Below are 15,412 nucleotides of genomic sequence, written 5' to 3' on the forward strand. Positions count from 1 at the left end.
AAGGACAACTTTCGCCAGTCTAATATACGCTAGCGTCGCTCTGACACGCCTATTTAAATGGCCTACAATTGCTCACAAGCAATACCAAATCAAAGCTAATCTACTGATAAATTCCACAGCTATTTAAGTTACCTAAGACAAATGTTCAATCACTCTACAGGTATGCAACCAGTAGAAGTGATTAACAGGTAATAGACAGACAACCTGGCTCAAGCCCTAACCCTTGCTGTTCAAATGAGCAATTTAAAAAAAAAAATCTACGTTACCGTGTCAAGAGGAAAACCCGCAGCGATACTAAACACCTGGTCAGAATGATGCACTTACTGACTAAGGACAACTTTCGCCAGTCTAATATACGCTAGCGTCGCTCTGACACGCCTATTTAAATGGCCTACAATTGCTCACAAGCAATACCAAATCAAAGCTAATCTACTGATAAATTCCACAGCTATTTAAGTTACCTAAGACAAATGTTCAATCACTCTACAGGTATGCAACCAGTAGAAGTGATTAACAGGTAATAGACAGACAACCTGGCTCAAGCCCTAACCCTTGCTGTTCAAATGAGCAATTTAAAAAAAAAAAATCTACGTTACCGTGTCAAGAGGAAAACCCGCAGCGATACTAAACACCTGGTCAGAATGATGCACTTACTGACTAAGGACAACTTTCGCCAGTCTAATATACGCTAGCGTCGCTCTGACACGCCTATTTAAATGGCCTACAATTGCTCACAAGCAATACCAAATCAAAGCTAATCTACTGATAAATTCCACAGCTATTTAAGTTACCTAAGACAAATGTTCAATCACTCTACAGGTATGCAACCAGTAGAAGTGATTAACAGGTAATAGACAGACAACCTGGCTCAAGCCCTAACCCTTGCTGTTCAAATGAGCAATTTAAAAAAAAAAAATCTACGTTACCGTGTCAAGAGGAAAACCCGCAGCGATACTAAACACCTGGTCAGAATGATGCACTTACTGACTAAGGACAACTTTCGCCAGTCTAATATACGCTAGCGTCGCTCTGACACGCCTATTTAAATGGCCTACAATTGCTCACAAGCAATACCAAATCAAAGCTAATCTACTGATAAATTCCACAGCTATTTAAGTTACCTAAGACAAATGTTCAATCACTCTACAGGTATGCAACCAGTAGAAGTGATTAACAGGTAATAGACAGACAACCTGGCTCAAGCCCTAACCCTTGCTGTTCAAATGAGCAATTTAAAAAAAAAAAATCTACGTTACCGTGTCAAGAGGAAAACCCGCAGCGATACTAAACACCTGGTCAGAATGATGCACTTACTGACTAAGGACAACTTTCGCCAGTCTAATATACGCTAGCGTCGCTCTGACACGCCTATTTAAATGGCCTACAATTGCTCACAAGCAATACCAAATCAAAGCTAATCTACTGATAAATTCCACAGCTATTTAAGTTACCTAAGACAAATGTTCAATCACTCTACAGGTATGCAACCAGTAGAAGTGATTAACAGGTAATAGACAGACAACCTGGCTCAAGCCCTAACCCTTGCTGTTCAAATGAGCAATTTAAAAAAAAAAAATCTACGTTACCGTGTCAAGAGGAAAACCCGCAGCGATACTAAACACCTGGTCAGAATGATGCACTTACTGACTAAGGACAACTTTCGCCAGTCTAATATACGCTAGCGTCGCTCTGACACGCCTATTTAAATGGCCTACAATTGCTCACAAGCAATACCAAATCAAAGCTAATCTACTGATAAATTCCACAGCTATTTAAGTTACCTAAGACAAATGTTCAATCACTCTACAGGTATGCAACCAGTAGAAGTGATTAACAGGTAATAGACAGACAACCTGGCTCAAGCCCTAACCCTTGCTGTTCAAATGAGCAATTTAAAAAAAAAAAATCTACGTTACCGTGTCAAGAGGAAAACCCGCAGCGATACTAAACACCTGGTCAGAATGATGCACTTACTGACTAAGGACAACTTTCGCCAGTCTAATATACGCTAGCGTCGCTCTGACACGCCTATTTAAATGGCCTACAATTGCTCACAAGCAATACCAAATCAAAGCTAATCTACTGATAAATTCCACAGCTATTTAAGTTACCTAAGACAAATGTTCAATCACTCTACAGGTATGCAACCAGTAGAAGTGATTAACAGGTAATAGACAGACAACCTGGCTCAAGCCCTAACCCTTGCTGTTCAAATGAGCAATTTAAAAAAAAAAAATCTACGTTACCGTGTCAAGAGGAAAACCCGCAGCGATACTAAACACCTGGTCAGAATGATGCACTTACTGACTAAGGACAACTTTCGCCAGTCTAATATACGCTAGCGTCGCTCTGACACGCCTATTTAAATGGCCTACAATTGCTCACAAGCAATACCAAATCAAAGCTAATCTACTGATAAATTCCACAGCTATTTAAGTTACCTAAGACAAATGTTCAATCACTCTACAGGTATGCAACCAGTAGAAGTGATTAACAGGTAATAGACAGACAACCTGGCTCAAGCCCTAACCCTTGCTGTTCAAATGAGCAATTTAAAAAAAAAAAATCTACGTTACCGTGTCAAGAGGAAAACCCGCAGCGATACTAAACACCTGGTCAGAATGATGCACTTACTGACTAAGGACAACTTTCGCCAGTCTAATATACGCTAGCGTCGCTCTGACACGCCTATTTAAATGGCCTACAATTGCTCACAAGCAATACCAAATCAAAGCTAATCTACTGATAAATTCCACAGCTATTTAAGTTACCTAAGACAAATGTTCAATCACTCTACAGGTATGCAACCAGTAGAAGTGATTAACAGGTAATAGACAGACAACCTGGCTCAAGCCCTAACCCTTGCTGTTCAAATGAGCAATTTAAAAAAAAAAAATCTACGTTACCGTGTCAAGAGGAAAACCCGCAGCGATACTAAACACCTGGTCAGAATGATGCACTTACTGACTAAGGACAACTTTCGCCAGTCTAATATACGCTAGCGTCGCTCTGACACGCCTATTTAAATGGCCTACAATTGCTCACAAGCAATACCAAATCAAAGCTAATCTACTGATAAATTCCACAGCTATTTAAGTTACCTAAGACAAATGTTCAATCACTCTACAGGTATGCAACCAGTAGAAGTGATTAACAGGTAATAGACAGACAACCTGGCTCAAGCCCTAACCCTTGCTGTTCAAATGAGCAATTTAAAAAAAAAAAATCTACGTTACCGTGTCAAGAGGAAAACCCGCAGCGATACTAAACACCTGGTCAGAATGATGCACTTACTGACTAAGGACAACTTTCGCCAGTCTAATATACGCTAGCGTCGCTCTGACACGCCTATTTAAATGGCCTACAATTGCTCACAAGCAATACCAAATCAAAGCTAATCTACTGATAAATTCCACAGCTATTTAAGTTACCTAAGACAAATGTTCAATCACTCTACAGGTATGCAACCAGTAGAAGTGATTAACAGGTAATAGACAGACAACCTGGCTCAAGCCCTAACCCTTGCTGTTCAAATGAGCAATTTAAAAAAAAAAATCTACGTTACCGTGTCAAGAGGAAAACCCGCAGCGATACTAAACACCTGGTCAGAATGATGCACTTACTGACTAAGGACAACTTTCGCCAGTCTAATATACGCTAGCGTCGCTCTGACACGCCTATTTAAATGGCCTACAATTGCTCACAAGCAATACCAAATCAAAGCTAATCTACTGATAAATTCCACAGCTATTTAAGTTACCTAAGACAAATGTTCAATCACTCTACAGGTATGCAACCAGTAGAAGTGATTAACAGGTAATAGACAGACAACCTGGCTCAAGCCCTAACCCTTGCTGTTCAAATGAGCAATTTAAAAAAAAAAATCTACGTTACCGTGTCAAGAGGAAAACCCGCAGCGATACTAAACACCTGGTCAGAATGATGCACTTACTGACTAAGGACAACTTTCGCCAGTCTAATATACGCTAGCGTCGCTCTGACACGCCTATTTAAATGGCCTACAATTGCTCACAAGCAATACCAAATCAAAGCTAATCTACTGATAAATTCCACAGCTATTTAAGTTACCTAAGACAAATGTTCAATCACTCTACAGGTATGCAACCAGTAGAAGTGATTAACAGGTAATAGACAGACAACCTGGCTCAAGCCCTAACCCTTGCTGTTCAAATGAGCAATTTAAAAAAAAAAATCTACGTTACCGTGTCAAGAGGAAAACCCGCAGCGATACTAAACACCTGGTCAGAATGATGCACTTACTGACTAAGGACAACTTTCGCCAGTCTAATATACGCTAGCGTCGCTCTGACACGCCTATTTAAATGGCCTACAATTGCTCACAAGCAATACCAAATCAAAGCTAATCTACTGATAAATTCCACAGCTATTTAAGTTACCTAAGACAAATGTTCAATCACTCTACAGGTATGCAACCAGTAGAAGTGATTAACAGGTAATAGACAGACAACCTGGCTCAAGCCCTAACCCTTGCTGTTCAAATGAGCAATTTAAAAAAAAAAATCTACGTTACCGTGTCAAGAGGAAAACCCGCAGCGATACTAAACACCTGGTCAGAATGATGCACTTACTGACTAAGGACAACTTTCGCCAGTCTAATATACGCTAGCGTCGCTCTGACACGCCTATTTAAATGGCCTACAATTGCTCACAAGCAATACCAAATCAAAGCTAATCTACTGATAAATTCCACAGCTATTTAAGTTACCTAAGACAAATGTTCAATCACTCTACAGGTATGCAACCAGTAGAAGTGATTAACAGGTAATAGACAGACAACCTGGCTCAAGCCCTAACCCTTGCTGTTCAAATGAGCAATTTAAAAAAAAAAATCTACGTTACCGTGTCAAGAGGAAAACCCGCAGCGATACTAAACACCTGGTCAGAATGATGCACTTACTGACTAAGGACAACTTTCGCCAGTCTAATATACGCTAGCGTCGCTCTGACACGCCTATTTAAATGGCCTACAATTGCTCACAAGCAATACCAAATCAAAGCTAATCTACTGATAAATTCCACAGCTATTTAAGTTACCTAAGACAAATGTTCAATCACTCTACAGGTATGCAACCAGTAGAAGTGATTAACAGGTAATAGACAGACAACCTGGCTCAAGCCCTAACCCTTGCTGTTCAAATGAGCAATTTAAAAAAAAAAATCTACGTTACCGTGTCAAGAGGAAAACCCGCAGCGATACTAAACACCTGGTCAGAATGATGCACTTACTGACTAAGGACAACTTTCGCCAGTCTAATATACGCTAGCGTCGCTCTGACACGCCTATTTAAATGGCCTACAATTGCTCACAAGCAATACCAAATCAAAGCTAATCTACTGATAAATTCCACAGCTATTTAAGTTACCTAAGACAAATGTTCAATCACTCTACAGGTATGCAACCAGTAGAAGTGATTAACAGGTAATAGACAGACAACCTGGCTCAAGCCCTAACCCTTGCTGTTCAAATGAGCAATTTAAAAAAAAAAATCTACGTTACCGTGTCAAGAGGAAAACCCGCAGCGATACTAAACACCTGGTCAGAATGATGCACTTACTGACTAAGGACAACTTTCGCCAGTCTAATATACGCTAGCGTCGCTCTGACACGCCTATTTAAATGGCCTACAATTGCTCACAAGCAATACCAAATCAAAGCTAATCTACTGATAAATTCCACAGCTATTTAAGTTACCTAAGACAAATGTTCAATCACTCTACAGGTATGCAACCAGTAGAAGTGATTAACAGGTAATAGACAGACAACCTGGCTCAAGCCCTAACCCTTGCTGTTCAAATGAGCAATTTAAAAAAAAAAATCTACGTTACCGTGTCAAGAGGAAAACCCGCAGCGATACTAAACACCTGGTCAGAATGATGCACTTACTGACTAAGGACAACTTTCGCCAGTCTAATATACGCTAGCGTCGCTCTGACACGCCTATTTAAATGGCCTACAATTGCTCACAAGCAATACCAAATCAAAGCTAATCTACTGATAAATTCCACAGCTATTTAAGTTACCTAAGACAAATGTTCAATCACTCTACAGGTATGCAACCAGTAGAAGTGATTAACAGGTAATAGACAGACAACCTGGCTCAAGCCCTAACCCTTGCTGTTCAAATGAGCAATTTAAAAAAAAAAATCTACGTTACCGTGTCAAGAGGAAAACCCGCAGCGATACTAAACACCTGGTCAGAATGATGCACTTACTGACTAAGGACAACTTTCGCCAGTCTAATATACGCTAGCGTCGCTCTGACACGCCTATTTAAATGGCCTACAATTGCTCACAAGCAATACCAAATCAAAGCTAATCTACTGATAAATTCCACAGCTATTTAAGTTACCTAAGACAAATGTTCAATCACTCTACAGGTATGCAACCAGTAGAAGTGATTAACAGGTAATAGACAGACAACCTGGCTCAAGCCCTAACCCTTGCTGTTCAAATGAGCAATTTAAAAAAAAAAATCTACGTTACCGTGTCAAGAGGAAAACCCGCAGCGATACTAAACACCTGGTCAGAATGATGCACTTACTGACTAAGGACAACTTTCGCCAGTCTAATATACGCTAGCGTCGCTCTGACACGCCTATTTAAATGGCCTACAATTGCTCACAAGCAATACCAAATCAAAGCTAATCTACTGATAAATTCCACAGCTATTTAAGTTACCTAAGACAAATGTTCAATCACTCTACAGGTATGCAACCAGTAGAAGTGATTAACAGGTAATAGACAGACAACCTGGCTCAAGCCCTAACCCTTGCTGTTCAAATGAGCAATTTAAAAAAAAAAATCTACGTTACCGTGTCAAGAGGAAAACCCGCAGCGATACTAAACACCTGGTCAGAATGATGCACTTACTGACTAAGGACAACTTTCGCCAGTCTAATATACGCTAGCGTCGCTCTGACACGCCTATTTAAATGGCCTACAATTGCTCACAAGCAATACCAAATCAAAGCTAATCTACTGATAAATTCCACAGCTATTTAAGTTACCTAAGACAAATGTTCAATCACTCTACAGGTATGCAACCAGTAGAAGTGATTAACAGGTAATAGACAGACAACCTGGCTCAAGCCCTAACCCTTGCTGTTCAAATGAGCAATTTAAAAAAAAAAATCTACGTTACCGTGTCAAGAGGAAAACCCGCAGCGATACTAAACACCTGGTCAGAATGATGCACTTACTGACTAAGGACAACTTTCGCCAGTCTAATATACGCTAGCGTCGCTCTGACACGCCTATTTAAATGGCCTACAATTGCTCACAAGCAATACCAAATCAAAGCTAATCTACTGATAAATTCCACAGCTATTTAAGTTACCTAAGACAAATGTTCAATCACTCTACAGGTATGCAACCAGTAGAAGTGATTAACAGGTAATAGACAGACAACCTGGCTCAAGCCCTAACCCTTGCTGTTCAAATGAGCAATTTAAAAAAAAAATCTACGTTACCGTGTCAAGAGGAAAACCCGCAGCGATACTAAACACCTGGTCAGAATGATGCACTTACTGACTAAGGACAACTTTCGCCAGTCTAATATACGCTAGCGTCGCTCTGACACGCCTATTTAAATGGCCTACAATTGCTCACAAGCAATACCAAATCAAAGCTAATCTACTGATAAATTCCACAGCTATTTAAGTTACCTAAGACAAATGTTCAATCACTCTACAGGTATGCAACCAGTAGAAGTGATTAACAGGTAATAGACAGACAACCTGGCTCAAGCCCTAACCCTTGCTGTTCAAATGAGCAATTTAAAAAAAAAAATCTACGTTACCGTGTCAAGAGGAAAACCCGCAGCGATACTAAACACCTGGTCAGAATGATGCACTTACTGACTAAGGACAACTTTCGCCAGTCTAATATACGCTAGCGTCGCTCTGACACGCCTATTTAAATGGCCTACAATTGCTCACAAGCAATACCAAATCAAAGCTAATCTACTGATAAATTCCACAGCTATTTAAGTTACCTAAGACAAATGTTCAATCACTCTACAGGTATGCAACCAGTAGAAGTGATTAACAGGTAATAGACAGACAACCTGGCTCAAGCCCTAACCCTTGCTGTTCAAATGAGCAATTTAAAAAAAAAAATCTACGTTACCGTGTCAAGAGGAAAACCCGCAGCGATACTAAACACCTGGTCAGAATGATGCACTTACTGACTAAGGACAACTTTCGCCAGTCTAATATACGCTAGCGTCGCTCTGACACGCCTATTTAAATGGCCTACAATTGCTCACAAGCAATACCAAATCAAAGCTAATCTACTGATAAATTCCACAGCTATTTAAGTTACCTAAGACAAATGTTCAATCACTCTACAGGTATGCAACCAGTAGAAGTGATTAACAGGTAATAGACAGACAACCTGGCTCAAGCCCTAACCCTTGCTGTTCAAATGAGCAATTTAAAAAAAAAAATCTACGTTACCGTGTCAAGAGGAAAACCCGCAGCGATACTAAACACCTGGTCAGAATGATGCACTTACTGACTAAGGACAACTTTCGCCAGTCTAATATACGCTAGCGTCGCTCTGACACGCCTATTTAAATGGCCTACAATTGCTCACAAGCAATACCAAATCAAAGCTAATCTACTGATAAATTCCACAGCTATTTAAGTTACCTAAGACAAATGTTCAATCACTCTACAGGTATGCAACCAGTAGAAGTGATTAACAGGTAATAGACAGACAACCTGGCTCAAGCCCTAACCCTTGCTGTTCAAATGAGCAATTTAAAAAAAAAAATCTACGTTACCGTGTCAAGAGGAAAACCCGCAGCGATACTAAACACCTGGTCAGAATGATGCACTTACTGACTAAGGACAACTTTCGCCAGTCTAATATACGCTAGCGTCGCTCTGACACGCCTATTTAAATGGCCTACAATTGCTCACAAGCAATACCAAATCAAAGCTAATCTACTGATAAATTCCACAGCTATTTAAGTTACCTAAGACAAATGTTCAATCACTCTACAGGTATGCAACCAGTAGAAGTGATTAACAGGTAATAGACAGACAACCTGGCTCAAGCCCTAACCCTTGCTGTTCAAATGAGCAATTTAAAAAAAAAAATCTACGTTACCGTGTCAAGAGGAAAACCCGCAGCGATACTAAACACCTGGTCAGAATGATGCACTTACTGACTAAGGACAACTTTCGCCAGTCTAATATACGCTAGCGTCGCTCTGACACGCCTATTTAAATGGCCTACAATTGCTCACAAGCAATACCAAATCAAAGCTAATCTACTGATAAATTCCACAGCTATTTAAGTTACCTAAGACAAATGTTCAATCACTCTACAGGTATGCAACCAGTAGAAGTGATTAACAGGTAATAGACAGACAACCTGGCTCAAGCCCTAACCCTTGCTGTTCAAATGAGCAATTTAAAAAAAAAAATCTACGTTACCGTGTCAAGAGGAAAACCCGCAGCGATACTAAACACCTGGTCAGAATGATGCACTTACTGACTAAGGACAACTTTCGCCAGTCTAATATACGCTAGCGTCGCTCTGACACGCCTATTTAAATGGCCTACAATTGCTCACAAGCAATACCAAATCAAAGCTAATCTACTGATAAATTCCACAGCTATTTAAGTTACCTAAGACAAATGTTCAATCACTCTACAGGTATGCAACCAGTAGAAGTGATTAACAGGTAATAGACAGACAACCTGGCTCAAGCCCTAACCCTTGCTGTTCAAATGAGCAATTTAAAAAAAAAAAATCTACGTTACCGTGTCAAGAGGAAAACCCGCAGCGATACTAAACACCTGGTCAGAATGATGCACTTACTGACTAAGGACAACTTTCGCCAGTCTAATATACGCTAGCGTCGCTCTGACACGCCTATTTAAATGGCCTACAATTGCTCACAAGCAATACCAAATCAAAGCTAATCTACTGATAAATTCCACAGCTATTTAAGTTACCTAAGACAAATGTTCAATCACTCTACAGGTATGCAACCAGTAGAAGTGATTAACAGGTAATAGACAGACAACCTGGCTCAAGCCCTAACCCTTGCTGTTCAAATGAGCAATTTAAAAAAAAAAATCTACGTTACCGTGTCAAGAGGAAAACCCGCAGCGATACTAAACACCTGGTCAGAATGATGCACTTACTGACTAAGGACAACTTTCGCCAGTCTAATATACGCTAGCGTCGCTCTGACACGCCTATTTAAATGGCCTACAATTGCTCACAAGCAATACCAAATCAAAGCTAATCTACTGATAAATTCCACAGCTATTTAAGTTACCTAAGACAAATGTTCAATCACTCTACAGGTATGCAACCAGTAGAAGTGATTAACAGGTAATAGACAGACAACCTGGCTCAAGCCCTAACCCTTGCTGTTCAAATGAGCAATTTAAAAAAAAAAATCTACGTTACCGTGTCAAGAGGAAAACCCGCAGCGATACTAAACACCTGGTCAGAATGATGCACTTACTGACTAAGGACAACTTTCGCCAGTCTAATATACGCTAGCGTCGCTCTGACACGCCTATTTAAATGGCCTACAATTGCTCACAAGCAATACCAAATCAAAGCTAATCTACTGATAAATTCCACAGCTATTTAAGTTACCTAAGACAAATGTTCAATCACTCTACAGGTATGCAACCAGTAGAAGTGATTAACAGGTAATAGACAGACAACCTGGCTCAAGCCCTAACCCTTGCTGTTCAAATGAGCAATTTAAAAAAAAAAATCTACGTTACCGTGTCAAGAGGAAAACCCGCAGCGATACTAAACACCTGGTCAGAATGATGCACTTACTGACTAAGGACAACTTTCGCCAGTCTAATATACGCTAGCGTCGCTCTGACACGCCTATTTAAATGGCCTACAATTGCTCACAAGCAATACCAAATCAAAGCTAATCTACTGATAAATTCCACAGCTATTTAAGTTACCTAAGACAAATGTTCAATCACTCTACAGGTATGCAACCAGTAGAAGTGATTAACAGGTAATAGACAGACAACCTGGCTCAAGCCCTAACCCTTGCTGTTCAAATGAGCAATTTAAAAAAAAAAATCTACGTTACCGTGTCAAGAGGAAAACCCGCAGCGATACTAAACACCTGGTCAGAATGATGCACTTACTGACTAAGGACAACTTTCGCCAGTCTAATATACGCTAGCGTCGCTCTGACACGCCTATTTAAATGGCCTACAATTGCTCACAAGCAATACCAAATCAAAGCTAATCTACTGATAAATTCCACAGCTATTTAAGTTACCTAAGACAAATGTTCAATCACTCTACAGGTATGCAACCAGTAGAAGTGATTAACAGGTAATAGACAGACAACCTGGCTCAAGCCCTAACCCTTGCTGTTCAAATGAGCAATTTTAAAAAAAAAATCTACGTTACCGTGTCAAGAGGAAAACCCGCAGCGATACTAAACACCTGGTCAGAATGATGCACTTACTGACTAAGGACAACTTTCGCCAGTCTAATATACGCTAGCGTCGCTCTGACACGCCTATTTAAATGGCCTACAATTGCTCACAAGCAATACCAAATCAAAGCTAATCTACTGATAAATTCCACAGCTATTTAAGTTACCTAAGACAAATGTTCAATCACTCTACAGGTATGCAACCAGTAGAAGTGATTAACAGGTAATAGACAGACAACCTGGCTCAAGCCCTAACCCTTGCTGTTCAAATGAGCAATTTTAAAAAAAAAATCTACGTTACCGTGTCAAGAGGAAAACCCGCAGCGATACTAAACACCTGGTCAGAATGATGCACTTACTGACTAAGGACAACTTTCGCCAGTCTAATATACGCTAGCGTCGCTCTGACACGCCTATTTAAATGGCCTACAATTGCTCACAAGCAATACCAAATCAAAGCTAATCTACTGATAAATTCCACAGCTATTTAAGTTACCTAAGACAAATGTTCAATCACTCTACAGGTATGCAACCAGTAGAAGTGATTAACAGGTAATAGACAGACAACCTGGCTCAAGCCCTAACCCTTGCTGTTCAAATGAGCAATTTAAAAAAAAAAATCTACGTTACCGTGTCAAGAGGAAAACCCGCAGCGATACTAAACACCTGGTCAGAATGATGCACTTACTGACTAAGGACAACTTTCGCCAGTCTAATATACGCTAGCGTCGCTCTGACACGCCTATTTAAATGGCCTACAATTGCTCACAAGCAATACCAAATCAAAGCTAATCTACTGATAAATTCCACAGCTATTTAAGTTACCTAAGACAAATGTTCAATCACTCTACAGGTATGCAACCAGTAGAAGTGATTAACAGGTAATAGACAGACAACCTGGCTCAAGCCCTAACCCTTGCTGTTCAAATGAGCAATTTAAAAAAAAAAATCTACGTTACCGTGTCAAGAGGAAAACCCGCAGCGATACTAAACACCTGGTCAGAATGATGCACTTACTGACTAAGGACAACTTAGTCAACTATTTACAATCACAGTCGAAGTCAAAGTTACCGCAACATGAGGAATTGTTGCAGTCCTAATGTTCCACTCTCCCATTTCTGTTGAACATTACTGTCATATGTCAGGCACGTTTATCCAGAATGATTCAGCTACAGTACAGATGTGATTTTACATATGTATACAGTTCCAGTTTATACAGCTCTATGAATTTGCTGAAGTCATTTGGGTTTACAGCCTTAAAAAAATACTGCGAAGCCAGTCGGTCACACCACTGTTTTGAAGTTTTACTTTATTTGAACAACAGCGGAATTTAAGAAGAAGCACAGCACTAAGAAAAGGCTCATCTTACAGGCCAGTGTCATTTACAGCCACATATAATATTCCATATGCCAGTGAGGAAATGTTTGATACATTATGATCATTCTTGTGATGAAGATGAATTATTATGGAAAGCTTCACTTGTGGTGTGTAAATCTTACATCAGAGTAAACCGTTTCTCCCTGCACTTCCCTCTTATTCCTCCTCACTTTGGGTTTCTTGGTGAAAGACAAAGCTGCGTAATTCATTGTTTCATCTTGACACTGAAAGGAAAAGCATCACACAGCACATATGAATACTCCTCATTCCGATTATCATTTTACCAGGATGTTCACCAAAGAAATGATCTTTGTTTTCTTTTATAAATCGCAATATAATACTTGTACCTGTGCACTTGACGAGTCTTCTCTGAACGTTTGGAGGTTTGATACAGCCCCTGTTTGAGAAAATGAAAATGGCTGTATCAACAACTGGTGGTTGTGTGAAAATAATTGTTCAATTCATGCTGTGATTTCTGTTGTATGGCCGATTATGTACACTGCAGTTGGACGGTGAGTTACAACTCCAATGAGAAGTACTTCTGAGAAGAACATTTGTTACATAATCACCAGGGAATTTTTGCAGGCTTCACTGGAGATAACATATCACTTAAAAATATTTAAATCTGTATGAAGGCCAGACAATTCTGCTAATTCTATACTTTTATTGCCTTTCATGGCTTTTGCTCAACAGCAATTTTATTTTCATAATCGAGGGACTGTCACATCACAGCTGTCTGCCAGATGTAGTGTAAATAATTTAATTAGTGCCAGTTTGATGGCAAACAGAAATACATAAACAAATAGAACATTTACCGAAACTAATGAAACAATCAGTAACAAACCCCCTCACCCATCCTCTTTTAGATGGCCATTGTTTTATATATTGATTTGATTGATTGCACTAGTCACTTTCCAGTTGTTGCAGGAATGCTGTTTTTTTGTCTCTGATTGATGAGCCACGCTGCAGATGATTTTCTGTCATGTCAGACAATAAAGTTTTTCTGATTCTGATTCTGAACCAAAGTATGATATTGGGGCTAATATCAGAAGCTAAAAGTTCAATAAATTTAATTGAGAATTGATTTGTTTTTACATGTGATATCTAAGTTGTAAGAAAATACCCATCTCATAAACCACACTTTGATCGCTTTGTCTCTTACCTCTGGAATTCTCATTGCTTTTGCTCCTGTTCAGAGCGAGGACAACATTCAGGATCACACTCAAAACCAAAATTCCCACCAAGCAAGGAAGTTGTTGGTTTTCTAGAATTTTAAAAGCTAAATTTAGCATAGCGCCATGAGTGATATTAACAAGAGCATAATACAGTGAGACACTGACCGTGATAACCAGAGATCTACATGAGAATCGCAAGGACGGATATCAAACAATTGACATCTTACAAACTAAAAATGAATGAGTAAATGTTACAGAATGATCGTCGAATGTCAGATGAAATCCATATGTTTTATTGGATGTAATTAAACTTTCAGCCCTAACCCTGAGAAAATTAATGTATGTATTTTAATAACTGAATACACCAAGATGATGCTACCACCATGTGATGACATTTTTGCTTACCCTCAACATGCAGCTTAGTCCCGTTCCCAAACAGGATCTCCCCACAGGTGGCCACAGCACAGTAATAAGTCCCAGCATCAGAGAGGCTGAGGTTCCTCTTGGGGAAGTTGTAGACACAGCTCTGTGTGGGAGACACAGTCCCAGAGCTCCTCTGGCACTCATCACTCCTGTGTCCGTGGGTGTGAATGATTCCTGGAGGGGACTCTCCTGAGGCCTGTCTGAACCAGTACACACTGTGTTCTCCTGCACAGGTCTCAGTGTGCACTGTACACTGCACAGAGTCAGGCACAGAGTCTCCTGGCTGCACTGACTCAGACTCGGGCTGCTGGAGAACTACTGTTCTGCTCTGGGACTCTGAAAGTGAAGAATTCAGTTTCATAATTAAAAATTTGAATACATTCATGCTTAGATTCAAACATTTTTCCATTACTGTGATTCACTGGTGTGCAATTTTGTGTACAAACACATTGGAAGTCTTGTTTTGGTCATTGCTGAACTTCCCAAACTGCACTGGTGACAGCCATAAGCGTCTAATATCCATTTGCTTTATTTGTCCATTAATACAATGAAAAAAGATAAAAAGATATATCTGTGACTTTCGAAAAATAATTATGCATATTTAAGCATGAAGTAACTTTCATATTTACCCATCACTATTAAAGTAGTTCCGTCTTCAAAACTTATCCCACTGAAGGATAAAGTTGTACAGTAATATGTTGCTGAATCAGATGGCTCTACTTTTGAGATAGTCAGGTTAAAGTTTCCTTTTGTTGTTTTAGCACTGAGACGTGTGCTGTTTTTAACCTCATTCGAAAATATAGCACCTGATTTATATCTTGTCTTTGTTGCTACAGGCTGAGGCTTCTGTCCAAGAGACTGCTTTAACCAACTGATGACTGACACTCCTTCTGTAGGATGGAAACATACGAGGGTCACAGTACCTCCAAGCTCAGCTGTCACCAGCAT

General features: G+C 39.8%; 1 gene segment (V, D, J or C); it reads right to left on the reverse strand.

The window, feature by feature from the left end:
* Nucleotides 1–13,079: 13,079 nt before the first annotated feature.
* LOC133123554 (Ig kappa chain V region K29-213-like) lies at nt 13,080–15,412 on the reverse strand. The segment is given in 3 exon segments: nt 13,080–13,090; nt 14,447–14,800; nt 15,388–15,412. Coding segments are annotated over 3 exon segments (390 nt in total).

The sequence above is a fragment of the Conger conger genome, chromosome 3, assembly GCF_963514075.1.
Source record: "Conger conger chromosome 3, fConCon1.1, whole genome shotgun sequence".
NCBI lineage: Eukaryota > Metazoa > Chordata > Actinopteri > Anguilliformes > Congridae > Conger > Conger conger.